The sequence below is a fragment of the Nerophis lumbriciformis genome, linkage group LG05 (assembly GCF_033978685.3).
Source record: "Nerophis lumbriciformis linkage group LG05, RoL_Nlum_v2.1, whole genome shotgun sequence".
NCBI classification, from domain to species: domain Eukaryota; kingdom Metazoa; phylum Chordata; class Actinopteri; order Syngnathiformes; family Syngnathidae; genus Nerophis; species Nerophis lumbriciformis.
Window position 1 is genome coordinate 34,699,684 of NC_084552.2, and position 21,829 is coordinate 34,721,512.

Sequence of the window (21,829 nt, forward strand, 5' to 3'; positions counted from 1 at the left end):
TGGCGCTTGAACGTTACTTCATGCCAAACAAATTCCATTGTACATCTGAAAAAATAATAAGAACATGTATTAATTAGATATACTGTAAACCATTACATTAATTTGCTTTGTCACTGATATCACAAAGCTATGTTTATGTTTTGCAATAGAGATGATGTTTTAGATATCTTATCGCACACTGATAATTTAAATGTTTGTTATAAGAAATATAAAATGAAAATAAAACTGTTTTGTGGACCTAGTCATTGCAGACACAGAAAAGGAAGAAGGCTTTGTTTTTCTAACTGTATTTTTTGTATTTCAAAATTAAATTAAAATGTTTTTGTTTTTTTCCAAATCTCATTCATCCATCCATTTCCTACCACTTGTCCCATACAATTATAGTTTAATGATCAAAGGATCCACTGACCATAAAGCCACTTATTTGGTTACATATCTATCTTTTGATCAGCCAAAATAATTTAATAAACACCTCAAATTGGGGGCTTTTTTGTTGCATTTTGTAGATGAGACCAAAAGATTAATTATTTACAGATCAATCAATTAATCTCTCCATAGTAATATAAAATAAAAAATAAAATAATTGGCTGTACATGTTAACATTAAAAAGGGGGAAACAAATAACCCACTGTGTAATATTGGACTTAGTCCCCCCTCAGCCCCACAAATAAACATCACTGAAAATTATTATTATATAATATATATTTTTCCAGTCAATAAGGAAAACGTTTGATGAGAGATTGATGTAGGTAAATGTTGTATTTCATATTCTCATTCAAATCTGAGTATGTTTAAAAAATATGTCAGACTTAGCAATAATGTCATCATTCATCAAACAAACACATCTAGGCATCTGAGGTAAAAGTGGGGAATTGGCTGCTAAAAAAAAAGTTGATATATTCATAACATATAGTATTCTATAATGTAAACTATCACCGTACTATTCATCATGCATATTCAGTTGCAACACTTTGCATTATTATTTCAATAAATATTGTATTTATGGAAGAACTGCTTCTGATTTGTCATTGACAATAAGGACTTCAAACTCCTAACTCTGACAAGACACAGCACACATTGTTGAATATTAGTGCACTGTTAAAATACCACATTGAACATTTCGGACAGCATATCAGACCAGTTTTGCCCTTTTATGGTGATGTAGTACAAACAGCCGCTCGCTTACATTGAGCAGAAGACATATTTGACAGATAAATTGTTTGTGTATGTACATATGTCTAGCCTGTTTGAAAGTCAGCCTATTTATGTAGGTGTGCTTATGATTTACATTGTGTGATAAGTTTCATCATAATCAACAGTCATGGCAGCAGTAATATAATCATTGCAACTCTAAAAGTAGAGCAGTTTGATGCACACTAACCCTAACATCAGAATAATAAATGTTTAACTGTAAAGGACCCAAAGCGTCCAGATGACCAACATTTCACTATAAAATCATCTTTATGTAATTTTTGCTCCTGAAAATTAATCTGGCAGTCATTTGCAATAATATCAATTAGTTCGTGAGTAATTGGTACAAACCCCGTTTCCATATGAGTTGGGAAACTGTGTTAGATGTAAATATAAACGGAATACAATGATTTGCAAATCATTTTCAACCCATATTCAGTTGAATATGCTACAAAGACAACATATTTGATGTTCAAACTGATAAACATTTTTGTGTGTGCAAATAATCATTAACTTTAGAATTTGATGCCAGCAACACGTGACAAAGAAGTTGGGAAAGGTGGCAATAAATACTGATAAAGTTGAGGAATGCTCATCAAACACTTATTTGGAACATCCCACAGGTGAACAGGCAAATTGGGAACAGGTGGGTGCCATGATTGGGTATAAAAGTAGACTCCGTGAAATGCTCAGTCATTCACAAACAACGATAGGGCGAGGGTCACCACTTTGTCAACACATGCGTGAGCAAATTGTTGTACAGTTTAAGAAAAACTTTTCTCAACCAGCTATTGCAAGGAATTTAGGGATTTCACCATCTACGGTCTGTAATATCATCAAAGGGTTCAGAGAATCTGGAGAAATCACTGCACGTAAGCAGCTAAGCCCGTGACCTTCGATCCCTCAGGCTGTACTGCATCAACAAGCGACATCAGTGTGTAAAGGATATCACCACATGGGCTCAGGAACACTTCAGAAACCCACTGTCAGTAACTACAGTTGGTCGCTACATCTGTAAGTGCAAGTTAAAACTCTCCTATGCAAGGCAAACACCGTTTATCAACAACACCCAGAAACGCCGTTGGCTTCGCTGGGCCTGAGCTCATCTAAGATGGACTGATACAAAGTGGAAAAGTGTTCTGTGGTCTGACGAGTCCACATTTCAAGTTGTTTTTGGAAACTGGACGTCGTGTCCTCCGGACCAAAGAGGAAAAGAACCATACAGATTGTTATAGGCGCAAAGTTGAAAAGCCAGCATCTGTGATGGTATGGGGGTGTATTCGTGCCCAAGACATGGGTAACTTACACATCTGTGAAGGCACCATTAATGCTGAAAGGTACATACAGGTTTTGGAGCAACATATGTTGTCATCCAAGCAACGTTACCATGGACGCCCCTGCTTATTTCAGCAAGAAAATGCCAAGCCACGTGTTACATCAACGTGGCTTCATAGTAAAAGAGTGCGGGTACTACACTGGCCTGCCTGTAGTCCAGACCTGTCCCCCATTGAAAATGTGTGGCGCATTATGAAGCTTAAAATACCACAACGGAGACCCCCGGACTGTTGAACAACTTAAGCTGTACATCAAGCAAGAATTGGAAAGAATTCCACCTGAGAAGCTTAAAAAATGTGTCTCCTCAGTTCCCAAACGTTTACTGAGTGTTGTTAAAAGGAAAGGCCATGTAACACAGTGGTGAACATGCCCTGAAATTCTAAGTTAATTATTATTTGCACAAAAAAAAATAAAGTTTATGAGTTTGAACATCAAATATCTTGTCTTTGTAGTGCATTCAATTGAATATGGGTTGAAAAGGATTTGCAAATCATTGTATTCCGTTTATATTTACATCTAACACAATTTCCCAACTCATATGGAAACGGTGTTTGTATATATATACATACACTGTATATATATATATATGCACCCCCCGCGACCCCGAACGGGACAAGCGGTAGAAAATGGATGGATGGATATATATATATATATATATATATATATATACATATATATATATACATATATATACATATATATATATACATATATATATATATACAGCCCAGCCCCCGGCCACATTTTTTTAACCCAATGCAGCCCCTGAGTCAAAAAGTTTGGGGACCCCTGAGCTAGATGGTTAACTAACTAGCAACTTTGGTGCTCTTGATCGTCCCCCCATCCTGCAACTGAACATGGCGTTCAACACATTTTATTTAGGTCCTATTTATTGATATGTCATAAAAAAAACACTGAAGTGATATTTTGACGCAAAATAGAATGTTTGAAAACGCGATTTCGTAAAAGACAGTCAGGTAAGTCTTATACATCCGCTATCTTGTTTAGGTTACAACAATAATAATTACACTGTAAAATGCATGCACCTGATGATAGGTTGATTGGCAACACTAAATGGCCCCTAGTATGTGAATGTGAGTGTGAATGTTGTCTGTCTATCTGTTGGCCCTGCGATGAGGTGGCGACTTGTCCAGGGTGTACCCCGCCTTCCGCCTGAATGCAGCTGGGATAGGCTCCAGCTATAACCTCCCAGACCTGGATGCTCTCTCGTCCATCCATCACATACCTCCAGTCTAATCTTCTACATTCCTCTCATGCCCTGCCTTGCACAGGTGTCTCCATGCTGCCACACAAAGCATCAAGCAGGCCTCTCAACACACCTCCTGCATGCATGAACGCTGCACTTATCTGAGCCATCAGCAACCAGGCAGCTGTTTGCAGGAGCTGGTAAGAAATTCACTGCAAGTGGTCTTTATTTTTCTGCAAGAACTGCACTTAAAAAACACACTGTGGAAGACAAAGTACTATTCTTAATACTGTCAGCCAAAATAATTCTGTAGTAACCACAACAGGAGGCACACCTTGCCCCCCTAGCCACTGCAGTGAATATTACAATGAATGCTGTCAAACAAATCCTTGTCTGCTGCCGACAAGACACCAGCTGCAGCCAATCACGATCATAACAAGAGGCTTAAATTACATTCCAGAACCTTCATCACCACTTATTTCGATCTTAAGGTGACTATGCATATATTTTTAGGCCTATAGGTATAAATGTGACTTTTAGAAAATACTGACTGAATTTAAGAGTGTGCACTAATTTCTTTTTGCACATAACATTCCACCCCAGAAAACGAACTGGTCAAACATCATAAAGGACCAAGGGATACATTCAACCTAATTACATGTATGGAATGTATACATTTCTGGTTGTTTGACTTAAACCACAAAAATGTACCGGTATCCAAAATCCTAAAAGACATACTCCACAAAAACGGTGGACTTGGTGTATGGAAGATTGAGCCCCCAAGAGCTAATTAGAGGTGACTTCTGTCTAGTTACACAACATGCCAAACGTGACTTCCTGTTTAGTGCAAAATACACTTAAAAATAAAAGCATGGTGGATTTTACGACACCAACTAACACCAGTTACCCATTGATGTTATTTCTAGGATGGTTTACAACTGAAAGATTGTCATTGTAGTGAAGACATACCAGAAAAGTACAGTTAAAATATAATATGAAAATATAACGTAAAGATATGCGCAAATATAGGCAAACCAGGGTACTGTTGGTGAAAAATATTACAAAAAAAATCTTTATTATCGCCATTCTATACTTATGGCTCTTGCCAAAATCACAAATAAATGAGCAAGTAATATTTAGTTTGTTTAATTTTACGTCCATCAACCAGTTCAAGATATAGCGTGTAAAATAAAACAAAAATAAATACATCTTTAAATAATTCCTTAAATGTGTCATTGACACATTTTAATTGGATTTACATATGTAGATGTGGTATTATTAACTATTTAATGACTGAATTATTTTCATTTAATTATTGCTTTAATTATTTATTTAAATCATGATTTAATCAAATATTCACAATTCTAAAATTCATTTTGCGGTATACTTAATTAATTAATTTACCATTTAATTAAGTATTTTATGACTTACTAATTGATGAACCTGTTTCAGGGCTTCAATAAACTTATTTTAGCCATAAACTCACCCATGAAAGTCAGTGGGCGGGGGGAAACTACTACAGATATACTCCAGGTCTATTCAACTGGCGGCCCGCACGCCCCTTCCGGCCCGCCAAACTTTTAATTTGGCCGGCCAAACATCACCCAAATAGGCTTGATTAAACCATTCCAAACAGGGTTGCTCATTTATGCAGTGCTCCTGGCATCCTGCATGGAGCAGCAGGGAAACATAGTCGTGGTGAAAAGTTTACATACACTTGTAAAGAACATAATGTCATGGCTGTCTTGAGTTTCCAATAATTTCTACAACTCTTATTTTTTGTGATAGAGTGATCAGAGCACATACTTGTTGGTCACAAAAACATTTATGAAGTTTGGTTCCTTTATGAATTTATTATGGGTCTACTTAAAATGTGACCAAATCTGCTAGGTCAAAAGTATACATACAGTAATGTTAATATTTGGTTACATGTCCATGTTACATGTTTGTTGAATTGTTGACCACTCCTCTTGACGAATTTGGTGCAGTTCAGCTAAATGTGTTGGTTTTCTGACATGGACTTGTTTCTTCAGCATTGTCCACATGTTCTCAATGGGGTTTAAGTCAGGACTTTATGAAGGCCATTCTAAAACCTTAAATCTCGCCTGATTTAGCCATTCCTTTACCACTTTTGACGTGCATTTGGGGTCGTTGTCCCGTTGGAACACCCAACTGTGCAATACCCAGCAAAAATATTGCTGGGTATTGTGGCCAAACAGCTCAATTTGTTTCATCTGACCACAGAAATTTCCTCCAGAAGGTCTTATCTTTGTCCATGTGATCAGCAGCAAACATTAGACGAGCCTTAAGGTGTCACTTCTGGAGCAAGGGCTTCCTTCTTGCATGGTAGCCTCTCTGTCCATGGCGATGCAAAACACACTTGACTGTGGACACTGACACCTGTTTTCCAGCAGCTTCCAATGTATTGCAAACCTGCTTTTTGGTGGTTCTTGGTTGACTCTTGATCATCCTGACCAATTTTCTCTCAGCAGCAGCTAGGTGATAGCTTACGTTTTCTTCCTGATCGTGGCAGTGACAAAACTGCGCCATGCACTTTATACTTACAAACAGCTGTCTGCACAGTTGCTCTTGGGACCTTAAGCTGCTTTGAAATGGCTCCAAGTGACTTTCCTGACTTGTTCAAGTCAATGATTAGTTTTTTCAGATCTGTGCTGAGTTCCTTTGACTTTCCCATTGTCGCTTTTTTAACCGAGTCTAATGACTGCATCACATGAGCCCTATTTAAATGAGCTCAGAGAAGTCAACAGGTGTTGTCAATCATAATCACTCACATGAAGTTAAGAGGCCATGCCATGAAGCTAATTTGATTTGATTGTAACTTTTCTACATCACCAACATTGATCATGTATGTTGCTGTATGTATGTATGTATGTATGTATACTTTTGACGCAGCAGATTTGGTCACATTTTCAGTAGATTCATAATAAATTCATAAAAGAACCAAACTTTATGAATGTTTGTGACAAACAAGTATGTGCTCCAATCACTCTATCACAAAAAAATAAGAGTTGTAGAAATGATTGGAAACTCAAGACAGCCATGACATTATGTTCTTTACAAGTGTATGTAACAACTTTGTGTCACAATGAAGCAGCAACAGGTGAGTAGAAGAAAATGGCACTATCAACCTTGAAAAAAATCAATATAAATCGTGAAAATTATATTATATATATTTAACAGCGACTAGACAACAAAGTAATAATGTATTAAAATTGCTGACATTGGGATGTCTTTGTATTCGTGGTCGGGTTGTTTCTGGCATTTCAACTCTGGTGAAATGCCAGAGTTGATTTACACTATGCAATGTAATACTGAATTTGACCAGCAGAGGGCGATAATGCTAGACTTTAGGTTTTATTTGTTACATACATAATGGACGTTATACTTTTGTAATGTATATATTTTCAGTCTTGCAAACCTAAATAAAGGAAGACATAAAGTAAAAAAATTAGGAAGAAAAATAATTCAAAAGAAGGAACATCGATCAACAAAATGTAGCCTGTTTTTCATGCTGTTAACTATTTGTTTAGCTGCACACGCTGAAAACAAGTAGCAAGGGCAGAATAATGAATTTATTGACAATACAGTATGAAAGCTGATGTGTTTACTTTTTGAAAACACAGTCTCAAAGGATTATAACCTGCAGAGGCACTTTCTGACGAAACATCCCAATTTTGATGTCCGGACCCTGAGACCCTGGGCTCTTAAAACTGCAGCCCTCTTCAACAGGTAGTTGAATAGCCCTGATCTACAGAACCCAAAACCAGTAAAGTTGGCACGTTGTGTAAATTGTAAATAAAAACAGAATACAATGATTTTCAAATCCTTTTCAACTTGTATTCAACTGAATAGACTGCAAAGACAAGATATTTAATGTTCGGACTGAGAAACTTAATTTTTTTTTGTGCAAATAATCATTAGGTAACTTAGAATTTATTGGCAGCAACACATTGCAAAAAAGTTGGCACAGAGGCATTTTACTACTTTGTTACATGACCTTTCCCTTTAACAACACTCAGTAAACCTTTGGGAACTGAAAAGACCAATTTTTGAAGCATTTCAGGTGGAATTATTTCCCATTCTTGCTTGATGTACAGCTTAAGTTGTTCAACAGTCCGGGGTCTCCGTTGTGGTATTTTAGGCTTCATAATGTGCCACATATTTTAAATGAGAGACAGGTCTGGACTACAGGCAGGCCAGTCTAGTACCCGCACTCGTTTACTATGAAGCCACGCTGTTGTAACACGTGCAGAATGTGGCTTGGCATTGTCATGCTGAAATAAGCAGGGGCGTCCATGAAAAAGATGTTGCTTGGATGGCAACATACAGTATGTTGCTCCAAAACCCGTATGTACCTTTCAGCATTAATGGTGCCTTCACAGATGTGTAAGTTACCCATGCCTTGGGCACTAACACACCTCCTTACCCTCACAGAACACTTTTCATCAGTTCATCTTAGATGAGCTCAGGCACAGCAAAGCCGGCGGCGTTCCTGGGTGTTGTTGATAAATGGCTTTCGCTTTGTATAGTATAGTTTTAACTTGCACTTACAGATGTAGCGACGAACTGTAGTTACTGAAAGTGGTTTTCTGAAGTGTTACTGAGCCCATTTAGTGACGTCTTTTTTGATGCACTACCACCTGAGGGATCGAAGGTCACAGGCATTCAAAGTTGGTTTTTGGGCTTGCCGCTTACGTGCAGTGATTTCTCCAGATTCTCTGAACCTTTTGGTATTACGGACCGTAAATGGTGGAATCACTAAATTCCTTGCAAAAGCACGTTGAGGAATGTTGTTCTTAAACTGTTTGACAATTTGCTCACGCATTTGTTCACAAAGTGGAGACCCTCGCCCCATCCTTGTTGCATGGAAGCTGCATTTATACCAAATCATGGCACCCACCGGTTCCCAATTAGCCTGTTCACCTGTGGGATGTTCCAAATAAGTGTTTGATGAGCATTCCTCAACTTTTTTCAGTCTTTTTTGCCACTTGTGCCAGCTTTTTTTAAACATGTGGCAGGTATCAAATTCCAAATGAGCTAATATTTGCAAAAAAAAACTTCAGAGTACCCGAAGGGAACACACACGGTCACAGGGAGAAGATTCAAATTCCACACAGAAAAACTCAGAGCCCGGGGATCAAATACAGGACCTTCTTATTGTGAGGCACACACACTACCCTTTTTGCAACAGTGCTGCCTGAGATCCCAAGTACTGTTTTTAAATGTTTTTATTAAAGAAGAAAAACATTTGTTTTATCTAAATTTTGAAACTGTCTGGGATTTAATTAGTAATGGCAACTTGTATTCTTCGCTGCACTGACTTAGGGTTCCATTTCTATGCAGTTTCTACCGACGTGCATTGTTTATGAGGGTAAAACTAGCCTACACTTGGTTGGATTTTTGTCAACCTTCATATACTTGCCTTCACACCGATTTCCTCCTTTTGCCAAAAACATTGTTGATGAGTTTGGCCATGGACTTGGAACCACTGGGTCGTCTCCTGCGCTCCTTGGCCTTGCCCCGGAGGCTGGTGCTCTGCACCATCTCGGAGAATATGCGCACCACCTCTTGGTAGTGCTCGGCCGCCGACAGCTCGTAGAACTGGCAGCGGAACTCGGCTGCCAGACGCTGACCTTCCTCGCAACGCACCGCTCGCATGTGACACAGGTCGTGTTTATTGCCCACCACAAATATAAGAGACTCGACATCCCTGCAGGGAACACCAGAAAATAAGTGAGCAAGTGCAAAGATAAGTAAACCCACGAATGACAGTTTACCTTTTGGCTGATCCCAAGGGGAACGCCCTGATAAGCTTAACTATGGTTCTGGCTGTAACAAAGGATGAGCGATCGCTGATATCATACACCACAATAAAACCATCAGCCCAGTGTATCGGATCGCAACCCTCAGCGGACTGAAAACCACAGATAACAACAAGGTTATTACCTGCAAACATGTTTAAAGGCGCATACTCCCAGCAGGCACAAGACATTGATACAACGTTGATGATACATAAATGTCCTATAAAACTGACTTTGAAACAACATTGCAAAATAGTTGTATTTGTAAATTGAGACAACATTGACGTCCAAGGTTGGATCCACATTGTTGGTTGGGATATGACCAAATTTCAATGGTCACAACCTGATTTTGAATAAATGTCGGCAAAAAGCATGGTGTTTCAACATTGTGTTTGTGTTGTAAAATATTGGTCGGGAAATTACCAAAATGGAATGGTCAAATTAATATCAGAACCCACCATTGACTAAATATTTTCAAAAAGCATGTCGTTCCAACGTTCGGTTTGAGTCGTTCAACGTCAGGACCGAATTCAACAAGTTCTCAATGTTGTTTTAATGTCTTGTGCCAGCTGGGTTGTTAGTGTCTAATAATGTGAAAACAGACCTGATAGCATGGCTCATACAGCTCCAGGTTAATCTGCCTCCCATTCACAGCCAGACCCTTTCTGTATATGCATTCTATGAAAGGAAAAACATAGAAATTGTGGGTAAGAGTCATTACCCTACTTTGTACACACACGTAATAATACAATACTAGGACACATTTCTTGTTCAGAGACAAAGAATTGTATTTGGTTACCTAATCTGGGGTCCAAAATGTAACTAAACCCCTGCCATACTTTGTCAGGAGGATTACTTGATATGTGAAAATAATTAATGAACACAAAATATCAATGATACACAGGGAAATCATCCAATGATATATGATATCTACTGGAATTGCCAAGTATTTAAATTAGGGCTGTCAAAAAAAAGTTAAATGATGCTTTTCATCACAAAAAATGTTGCATTTATCATGTATATACGCAGATTAATAATGCAATTGATTTTGATTGCACATGCTCATTTACCTTAACCATGAAGAATAAACTCAGACTGGATTTTAAGTAAAACCGTTATGAGCAAATACATTACGTGCATTCAAATACAAACCCCGTTTCCATATGAGTTGGGAAATTGTGTTAGATGTAAATATAAACGGAAAACAATGATTTACAAATCCTTTTCAACCCATAACATATGTTGCCATCCAAGCAACGTTATCATGGACGCCCCTGCTTATTTCAGCAAGACAATGCCAAGCCACGTGTCACATCAATGTGGCTTCATAGTAAAAGAGTGCAGGTACTAGACTGGCCTACCTGTAGCCCAGACCTGTCTCCCATTGAAAATATGTGGCGCATTATGAAGCCTAAAATACCACAACGGAGACCCCCAGACTGTTGAACAACTTAAGCTGTACATCAAGCAAGAATGGGAAATAATTCCACCTGAGAAGCTTAAAAAATGTGTCTCTTCAGTTCCCAAACGTTTACTGAGTGTTGTTAAAAGGAAAGGCCATGTAACACAGTGGCGAACATGCCCTTTCCCAACTACTTTGGCACGTGTTGCAGCCATGAAATTCTAAGTTAATTATTATTTGCAAAAAAAAAAAAAAGTTTATGAGTTTGAACATCAAATATCTTGTCTTTGTAGTGCATTCAATTGAATATGGGTTGAAAAGGATTTGCAAATCATTGTGTTCCGTTTATATTTACATCTAACACAATTTCCCAACTCATATGGAAACGAGGTTTGTACAATGTGCAAGAATTATTGGTTACAGCAGTTTTTACGACCAATAAATAACACATTGGGCAACCCAGAGCAACACAAAACAAGAATGTTTGGAGGGGAGCAACAATTGAGCTTTTATAAGAGATTATAAGAGTCAATGACAAGCAGCTCTACAAATCAGTCTTGAAAAAGACAATATTAGTTGTCAGAAAAATTACAGTCAAATTTGCAGCAACACAAATAAGGCCACATTTTTATATGAATGCAGTAAACATATGTGAAGTCCACAATATTATACGCTCACAGCTCATGAAATTATGTGCAACCAAATGTAATAATACTGAGTTTTGATTGGCAGATATCAAAACAATAGTTTTCTTATTTTGTCTGTTTTATTTATTCAAAAAACTTGGCCAATATTGTGCATCAGGTGTCTCCAAAATATGGCAGCTCATATTTTCTTTAAAAAAATGTGTTCACTCATGTAAGCCCATATACAGTAGTGGAGTACAGTACTTTATAAACTATGATTAATAATATTATGTGGTAATGTGGGAGAAGTAGGGCCATGCTGTAGTAATTAGATATTTAGAATTAATAGAAATAAAATACCAAACTTTTTTTTAAAGGTGTGTAATTTTATATTTTTTTAAAGTCACACTATTAGGAAATATGTGTTAATTTATTGTAGATAAGTCACTCATCTACAAAACACATTGGCCCACTAATATACTGTAAAAAATGTTTTACATTGGACTAATACACTATAAAACATTTAATTGTAAATTCACAGCAAATTACTAGCTAATAATTGCATTACTATCACAGTAACACTTACAAACATATACTGTGAAATAGTTTTACAGCAATTTAGTGTTAGCTGCACAGCTGTGTAAAAGATATTTCACAAAAGATTACTGTAAATGTTATTGAGAAAAGTAATGCAATTATTAACCAACAATTTGCTGTGAATTTACAATTATATTTTATAAAATGATATGCTTTAAATTTTCATTCAAGAAGCATGTCAAATGTACTCACAGCAACAATAATTGCATTTCACAGTATTTGTATAGTATTTGGGTAAATCAGACATCATGTATTAATCTATTGAATCGTGAAATAAACCGCTACATGTAAAATTGTTTGACAGATCCTGTCCAAAATAATGAATGATGTTTGTAGATTATATTTGGCTGTAAAAGAAAAAGAAAAAACAACCCGAAAAAGGACTGAGAATGATTTACCTGATGAGGATGCATACTCGCCAATAAAGCGTCTAGTGAAGAAGCGGACGATGAGAGCTGCAGATATGAAAATATTAGGGAAACATAATTCAAACTCCAAAAGACTTGCCTGTTTGTGATACTGCTTACCTGACTTGCCGACTCCTTCCCCTCCCAGCACGGTGATCTTGATCTCGTTCATGCTCTGCAGAGGAAGCTCCCAAAAGGAAGACCATGCTTATAAAAGTCCTCCACTTGATAGTTGGTGGGTTGAAGACAGAGAGGTGGGGCTGCTAAAGTGGTGGGGTTCTCAGCCAATCCACAGCAGGGTCGTGCAGTCGGTGACATTTGTAGCCTGCAAGCTCTATTTACATTGGCCTGTGGCTAATCCTGTTAGCTACTGCCATCTGGTGGAGCTATTAAGAAAACTACAGCAGGAGGTTGCCTACAGCCGCAACCGCTATATGAAATGTATTTTCCCCCCAACTTAGTTTAGCGGTTATTTAGGCAACTACATTTGAAAAATTTATGACCTACCTTACCATCAAGTGTGCAATATATAAAAAATTATTGATATATTTATTTGAGTCTTTTATGTTGTAAATATTCTAACAGTAATTCATATAATTACATTATGAAGATCAATGATGATCATAATTGTTAAATTAACTTGCATAATTATTGTAATACATGACTGAATAATTACAGCGCAAATTATGTTGTAATAATTGAGAAAATACTATTAATTATTGGGGGTGCTGAATTGCGATTTGTATGTATTATCATTCTGAATCGATTCAAAGTTTTCAAGAATCTATTTTCAAAAATATTGGTTTTTATGCCATCTCTGCGCTTACACTTTAGCAGCTAGGAGGAGCTTTGTACCCTGTAACAATTGTTATCAAATATAATTTATATACCAAGTATTATATTGGAAGAATCAGTTTGAATCGGAATCAAATTGAAACATTATCTCATTAACATTACAAATAAATTACATAAATAACCATTTGATAGTACTTCTTTTGAGAGACTTCAGCATACTAATCATGAGGCATAAATTGGCAAATAATGATGTAATCATTCATACTGTTTTGACTAATAGCACATTTGCAGTGGCTTTTACATTGACCAGTGAATCTTTGTCGTCAGTGAGGCTTCATCCCTTAATAAAACATAATAAAAATAATACAGTACAAACTTTTCATACGTTTGATTGCTTCTAATTCAATTCCATTTCTAGAGTGCAAAGATGGCAAAGGGTCTCCTGCTGAAGGTATCAACCAGTCAGAGTTCATAGAGAACTTTGTGGTGAGCAAAGTTAGAGGAACAAAGAACCCAGTGTGCACAACTGCAGGAGACATCACCACAGATGATTGTTAATACTCTCTAATAATGGAGCTTTGTGATGAAACAGGAGCCCAGCATGTTTAATATGTAGAGAATATGTTGATGTAGCTGTGAGAAGGATGGATATATTTACTGTAAAGTTAAAGTTAAAGTTAAAGTACCAATGATTGTCACACACACACTAGGTGTGGCGAAATTATTCTCTGCATTTGACCCATCACCCTTGATCACCCCCTGGGAGGTGAGGGGAGCAGTGGGCAGCAGCGGCGGCCGCGCCCGGGAATCATTTTTGGTGATTTAACCCCCAATTCCAACCCTTGATACTGAGTGCCAAGCAGGGAGGTAATGGGTCCCATTTTTATAGTCTTTGGTATGACTCGGCCGGGGTTTGAACCCACAACCTACCGATCTCAGGGCGGACACTCTAACCACTAGGCCACTGAGTAGGTTAATTAGTAGTACAGATTAAGAAAAGGGTGGTGTGAGAACTATCACAAGTTTTATCAACTAATAAATACAGTTCACAAATGTATCTTGAAGATTATTAATAGGGCAACCGTGGATAGAAAATATGGTTTAGTTTGGTTGTTTGGCTCTCTCTGGTGGCGATAAAATGCCATCACAACGTTCGAAAGCAAGGAAGCAGCTTGCCTTTGTTCCATTCGTCCATTTTATACCGCTTATCCCTTTCGGGGTCGCGGAGGGTGCTGGAGCCTATTTCAGCTACAATCGTGCGGAAGGCGGGGTACACCCTGGACAAGTCGCCACCTCATCGCCGGATATACTTGTTTTATTACAAAAAAATTGAATTCAAAATTTTCACCTGAAAATATTTTGTCTTGATGCTGGAATTATTATAACCGATATTGAGGTTTTTATATATATATATATATATATATATATATATATATATGTATACACACATATACATATTTAAATATATATATATACATACATATAAATATATATATATATATATATATACAGTATATATATATATATATATAAAAAGTATATATATATATAAATATATATATATATATACACACACACACATGTAGATAAATATATATATATATATATATATGCATATAGATGAATATATATATATATATATATATATATATATATAAACATATATACATATAAATATATATATATATATATATATATAATTTTTTTATTTTATAGTCCATGAGAATCACAATTTTAAAACCTGAAATTAATACATGCTTTAAATATTTTTACAACAAAATAGTTTTTCTTTCTTCTTGCAACCACATTATTGCTCTTACTACTACCTACGTTATGTTGGACCGGCTTAATAAGTTCTATTTGGTCTACTAATTTAATCGTTATTTTATCAATGAAAAAACAAGACTCTCAAAAGGGTGTGTAATAGAATGCCATAGTACAGTGCTTCTATGCGGCTTTTGTTGCCATCTAGTGGACATTATGAACATATACAGCACAGAGTGTCTCTCACCTCTGGACATCCAGTAGAATAATATACATATGATATATAAAACAGCTTGAATTTTATTGATAAGGAAAACTACGTTGAATTAATCACACAAAAATGTTGCGAAAATAGTCACACCTGTATATGTAGTATAAATTAAAACCTATTTAAATAAATTTAAATAAAAAATGAATTATTAACTCGTATTAAAGCCCCACTTATGAACTTTCAGTTTTGATTGTTTTCGGCGGTGCTGGTGGACCAAAGTGCTAGTGTTTTGCAAGACCACATTTCCCAGGAGAACCAGCGCATAGAGTTAGTCAGTATGACTGATTTGTCCACAGTAGGAACCTACATATTTTACTCAAACTTTTCATTCGCAGGTTGTTTTTTTCTTTATACTGTACTTTTGAGTTTGTTGCGTGGCTGGTCGTGTCAGCGGGGAACTGTGAACTAACAAGCTGGTGGCTATTTATTGCTACCACGCAATTTTCCGATTAGCATTATCATTTTGATTTGAGCATCGATAAGGAATTTACTAGTCCAGCAGGGCCAAGGCAGCATTGGTCTGAAATCTCTCCTCGTCTTTGAGCTCACGCCAGCGAGTGAAAGCCGGGCCAATGTTGATTTTTGACTGTATCAGGCATGTGATTTGAACTTAATGAAAACGACTGAAAATAAGCCAGGGGCCTGGGGTCCAGGATGGACCTGGACCCCCCACACCCCGAAGCTCCTGGCTTTTCAGCAATTGCACATGCAAAAATGAGCAAAAAAAGCACCATTTAAAGATTTTTGAATGTTTAAAGATTTGAAAAATGATAAACAGAGTTTACATAAATACATACCCTATTCATCCAAATGAATCACTGTCTGTTTCAGCCACTATGTTATTTAGTCACTACAGTAATTACAACTTGTGTTCACATCCACAGGAACCACATTGGTTAGCCTACTCTATACAGTATTTACAACCTTACTAGTGTTCACTTCACAGCCACAGATGGTTCATCTAGTTATTTACATTATGTACACATTACTTTGGCATTTTTGCTTTGAAGGCTCCAGCGCACCCCGCGACCCCAAAAGGGATAAGCGGTAGAAAACGGATGGATGGATGGATGGCTCTTACATGAGCCTTCATTGCAAATTCCTGAGCAGCTTGCATTTTCCTTTTTGTTTCTGCTTTTGTGGATTCTGCCTTGGATTTTATAGCCAATTTCTGTCTCTTAGACACCCTCTCCACTTCTAACTGCTCCAAATGCAAAAATCACTAAGAGTACAAACAATGTTTATTCTATTAGCTAACTTCCTTTATCTGAATATCCATTTGTGATTTATAGCATTAAATAACAAATATCTTGCAGTCATGTTGTTTATGTTTCAAATGATTCAACTATTCAATGTCAAAATATAAACAGTAGAAATAATGAATAAAATGGCAGTTACTGTCTTGTTCTAAAACACCAGTGAAAATGAAAGGTAGCATTTATACAGGCTGTACTGTAGCAAAAGTCATCACATGTCTGCCACAATCATGTGTGTTCTTAAATATGTAGTCCACGTCTTCCATGTCGAGAGCAGTTTTGATTTGGGCTTACATGGTAAACAACTCAAATGAATGTGTTGGGCATTGTTTTATCCAGACGCATACATTTGTCCAAATGTGGCCAAGTAGAACCATTGTGGGTTTCCTGGAGGTCTTCTACATCGCTAAAAGAAAAGCCCAAGAAAGACAATCCTTCTGCCATCTTCCACTAGTTTGTTATTGCATAAATCGCCCGCTTGAGTATTCCCTCTTTTCTTCTCCGACTCTCTTGTCGTCATTTGGGATGTGCGTGTCTGTTGTGATTTCACTTCCTGGTTCGATGACCCGCCCTATCTTGTCTCTGATTGGCCTGTCCGTAATGTTTTGCCCTAATCTTAACCAATCGTGACTCATCATAGTTAACCAACCAACCAATTATGGATTTCCTTATACGTAAACCAACCAATCATCACTGATGTTTCCCGTGTATGTTGTCCCGTCCTTAGAGTTGTTTCAATTTTTAAGTTAATCATATTTAATGGAAAACCGCAGTTTTTACCACTGGATTATCAAAAATCGTACTCATTTCAGGAAAACCGTAGTTGTTGGCAGGTATGACAAAGAGACGGTTCAAGATTTTAACACAGATTTGTAGATTGGAAAAAACTGAAAATACTTTTTTATATTTTTACAGAGATAAAAAAGACGGATTTCCGACTATAGATGGAAAAATCACATGTTTGATGTATTTTTATCTAGGTAGCCTACTTTGTTCTTTTTTGTCCCCTCATACTAATATATTTGTTTCTTTGTTTGTTTTGCAGCTTCTGCCATGATAGCAGTAATTGCACACAAATGTTTGCATCAACTCCCGTATTTTTTACGAATTGGAAAAGGTGGGCCATGACATGTGTCATTGAACTAGTTGTAGGTCCACGTGTCATCCCAAAAGTTAGGAACATATTTTATGAAGGTTTAAGTTTGTTAGTGCTGCTTTAAATTATATTTTATTTTTCTTAAATAATTGTATGCACATCTGAATATAAAAAAGCACAATGATGTATTTTTTTAGTTTATTGTTTCTCATTTCCAGATGTGATTTGTGATATCACATCTTAGCAATCATACCACAACAAAAAACATATAATAAAATCAATTGCCAAACTAAAAGCTCCCTAATAACATCAATATGTGATTTTATTATAATAATATGCACTAATATTAAAAATGAGCTCACATGTTGATAATGGATACAATATAGCAGTATGTGTTTTTTTTAATTGTGTGAACCAGGTTTCCAAGCCTAGTTGCCCACTTTTGCATAAACACAAACTGCAATTGCATGAATTGCACCCATTTGATTTGTGATACATCATATTACACATATTAGTAATGTGTGTATTAGTATATTAGTAGTAGTGAGAAATACTCTAATTATAATCAAACAAGGATAAAGTAGGCAGTTTCAGCAATGAGGAGTGTAAGCAAGTAGGAAGTGATGAGTAACATATAGTATTGACAACATGTTGTGCATGTTGGATTGTAACATAACACCTCAACGGACAGATTGCTTCCCTTTAAAATAAGTTAACTTCACATTGGGGCAGAGCGGATTACAATCCAGGCTATAAGAGCAAATTAAAACATTTATATATTTGGTATTTAAGCAAGGTTTTTAAAGCTAAATAATATTGCACAGTAGAAATAGAATCTAAATATTTGGTGCAGGGTAAAAGAATAAAAAGTAGAAGTCCTAACTTGAGTGTCAAAAGTCTGAAGTGAAACTCTCAGACCGTCATGGCAGGATCCACTGGTGCAATTCCGTTGTGACTGAAGTAACTTCAGAGGATAACACAGCTTGATGTAGACGACTCTGCACTGTTGGACACACACATTTATCTAAGATGCTTTAAGGCCATTAAAAACAACAGCAGTCAAAACAGCACATTTTCATATGAAAAGTTCAGCACAATATTATATAAACACTTGCATCATAATAACAATGAAGATATTTTTTCTTCAATTCATATGGATTTTCAAAACATTTAGGAATTAGTCTAAAATGTCAATGCTTCACAAAACCAACACATTTGTTCCTTGCAAGAAAAAATGTCCCACTGTAAATGTCATTTTTTCCTTTTGCGGCCTGCAGCTGTTATCTAAATTGGCCTGCAGTTTCTTCTAAAAATGCAATTATACAAGAAAACTGGGAAAAAAAATAAAAAAAATCAGCAAATTTTTTTAGCCTGTTTACAAAACTTTAAATTTGAAAATGCCCCCCGCATATAATGTAAAAGTTTAGATACACCTGCTTTATGTTAAGAATAAAAATTAGGACTTTTTTTTTTTTTTTTTTTAAACTTGTCCACCAGAGGGGGTTACTAGTTCCCATTCAAAAGTAGATGTGTTTCTGTCAGGGGGGTTCAACTGTGGAACAGCTTGGATGATTCCTTAAAATGTTCCAGGTCCATTCACACATTTAAAAAACACTTTAAGACCAATGTCTTGGAAAAATATATCACTCTTGAATCAACACAGTAGTTAATACTATGATCAATGTTAATTAAAATACTAAATGTGGGATATAAATAATAATGGAAGTATAACTGTTTGTATATAGTATATCAATTGGTACAAAGGTTTAACACGCGTATAAGGATATTTCACATGCCTTTACTGTGTATATAATTGAACAGTGTTCATATTGTGTATAATGTGTATTTATAATATGTTGTACAAAAGACATTTCATAATTTTCGGAAGTTCATCTTGTACTTGACATTGTTTATAGGGTTAGGCGCTATAAGTGTTCAACTTCAGCCTAAACCCTTTCGGTCTGCAACATTTTCATTTTCATTTTCAATCTATGAATGTGCAACTGTTTGTTTATTTTGTTGACCATTGACCGAAGAATAATAAACTAAAAAAAAAAAAAAAAGCATTGGGCACATTTCTTAAACTGTACCTTTTTTTTTTTTGCAAGTGTGCCTTTTTTTTGTAGTGAAAATGATGGTGTGTATTGATGTTTGAAATGCTTTGCGTATTATATACAGTATATGTAAAAAACAAAAACTAAATAAAGTCTTGTTTTTTAGTTGTTTTTTTTTCCAACAAAAAATATAATGAAGTTATTTAAGCACCCTCTAAATCCACACAAATGTAATTAATACTTTCAAACGATTACATTTTTAAATCAGATGAATCACACATTTGTATTGAGATTACTCACAGATGATTTTAACTAACTAACATTTTAGCACAAATGCAATTTTGTCAGGATGTCTTATATTAACATTGTTTTTTTTTAATTGTCATTTGTTTGCTCAAAACATGGTAACAGTTTTATCTAAAGTCCAGTCAGTGTTTATTTTAAAGTGAAATTTGCCAGCAAGTACAACAGTCAGAGTATCCTCACTCATCTTTGCACTAACTAGGCATTGACCTGATCACTGACTGTATACCAACCTGCTGCGCCTTTCAGGTAACCATCTGCGGTTAAGGTAAATTGCGCAACTAATCTGCGTTTCTACATGATAAATGTAATATTTTGTGGTTTGACAGGCCTACTTATATGTAATATGTGTATTTATGTCAGAGATTGACTCATTCGAAATTAATTTAATTTACTTTTTTAAAGCAGTTTTTGTGAAGTTGTCATGTTTTGTTTGCAAGGAGTGAAAATGTCAGTACCTCTGATCTGAAAGAGCTTGCTTCATCCTTTTGGGGGCGCTGCCCTCCCAATCAGCAGCAGGTCTCACAACTATCTCACCAGGCTCATTGCTCACCTGCACATAGAGGAAAGAAATATACATAATAAACATACAGTATTTGAATTACTTGTACTATGTATGTGAATCATCAATACATTGATAAACTATTAAATTAGGCAGCAAATACTACAGGAACGTTCAGTAAATATTATTTTATATATGAAGAAGAACATATTGTAGAAGATTATATAACGTGCATTAGGAAAGGATTCACAGCGCTTCACTTTTTCCAGATGTTGTTATGTTATAGCCTTATTCCAAAATTGAATAAACTAATCGTTATCACAAAATTCTACAGACAATAACATACAATGGCAATGTGAAAAAGGTTTTTTGTTTTTGTTAATTTCCAAATGTAGTAAAAATAAAAACTTTAAAAAATGACTTGTACATAAGTATTTACAGCCTTTGTTCAACACTTTGTTGATGCACCTTTGACAGCAATTACAGTCTTAAAGGGTAACTGCAGTTTTTTTGTTGTTTTTTTTTGCCTATCGTTTACAATCATTATGAAAGACATGACGAGGGATGGATGTTTTTAATGCATTCTAAATATTAAATGTACATTGCTGCTTTCATCTTTCCCTCTATCCTGACTTGTCTCCCAGTTCTTCCCACAGCATGATGCTGCCACCACCACGCTTCACTGCAGGAATGGTATTGGCCTGGTGATGATCCCATTTTGGACTAAGGCTGTAACATAACAAAATGTGGAAAAGTAAAGCGCTGTGAATACTTTCTGGATGCACTGTACTGTATGTCTAATTGCAGGGCTCAAATTTAACCACGGCAACCGCGGTGACCGCCCTCGTCATTTGCCGTCATGCCCTAACATTTTTTACCAAGATCGGCGGCACGAACCTGCCGTGACCGCCCTTGACCTTTTACTTGGTAATGGACGAGGGATGTAACAGTAAACGGTATAATGATAATTCGCGATAAAATTCCAGACGGTTAGTAACACCGTCTAATTTTTTAATTACCGAAAAACCGTCATTTATTAATGCATTTTAGGCAACACAAAGTCAATGGCATGCGCACTAGCGTTGTTTGGCTTGATAATCATGGCGGACCAACGACACAGACTTTGCTCCTGAGATTTCTCCTCGGAGCGTTCATCAGCTACTGTGACTGAGAGTTAATGACGTGAGGAAACATGCAGCAG

The 21,829-nt window shown here is 36.3% G+C and overlaps 2 protein-coding genes across 5 annotated transcripts in view; both read right to left on the bottom strand.

Annotated features, from left to right (window-relative positions):
• Nucleotides 1-9,041: 9,041 nt before the first annotated feature.
• rergla (RERG/RAS-like a) lies at nucleotides 9,042-12,759 on the bottom strand. The gene is made up of 5 exons (XM_061959031.2): nucleotides 12,708-12,759; nucleotides 12,579-12,635; nucleotides 10,160-10,233; nucleotides 9,532-9,668; nucleotides 9,042-9,464 (listed from the first exon to the last, which is right to left on the bottom strand). Exons 1-5 carry the CDS (start codon nucleotides 12,757-12,759, stop codon nucleotides 9,179-9,181), a joined length of 606 nt encoding a protein of 201 aa, XP_061815015.1. The 3' UTR covers nucleotides 9,042-9,178.
• A 5,177-nt stretch (nucleotides 12,760-17,936) lies between these two features.
• The window catches only part of arhgef39 (Rho guanine nucleotide exchange factor (GEF) 39), a 97,308-nt gene continuing 93,415 nt past the window's right edge, over nucleotides 17,937-21,829 (bottom strand). For 3 of the 4 annotated variants that reach the window (XM_061959027.2, XM_061959029.2, XM_061959030.2), the window contains 2 exons: nucleotides 20,585-20,679; nucleotides 17,947-18,772 (listed from right to left, as the gene is read on the bottom strand). In XM_061959027.2, the coding sequence (XP_061815011.1) occupies nucleotides 18,736-18,772; nucleotides 20,585-20,679 (132 nt within the window). In that variant the 3' untranslated portion in view covers nucleotides 17,947-18,735. Of the gene's footprint in view, nucleotides 18,773-20,584; nucleotides 20,680-21,829 lie in introns of all 4 variants that reach the window. The other variant, XM_061959028.2, reaches the window with a different exon arrangement.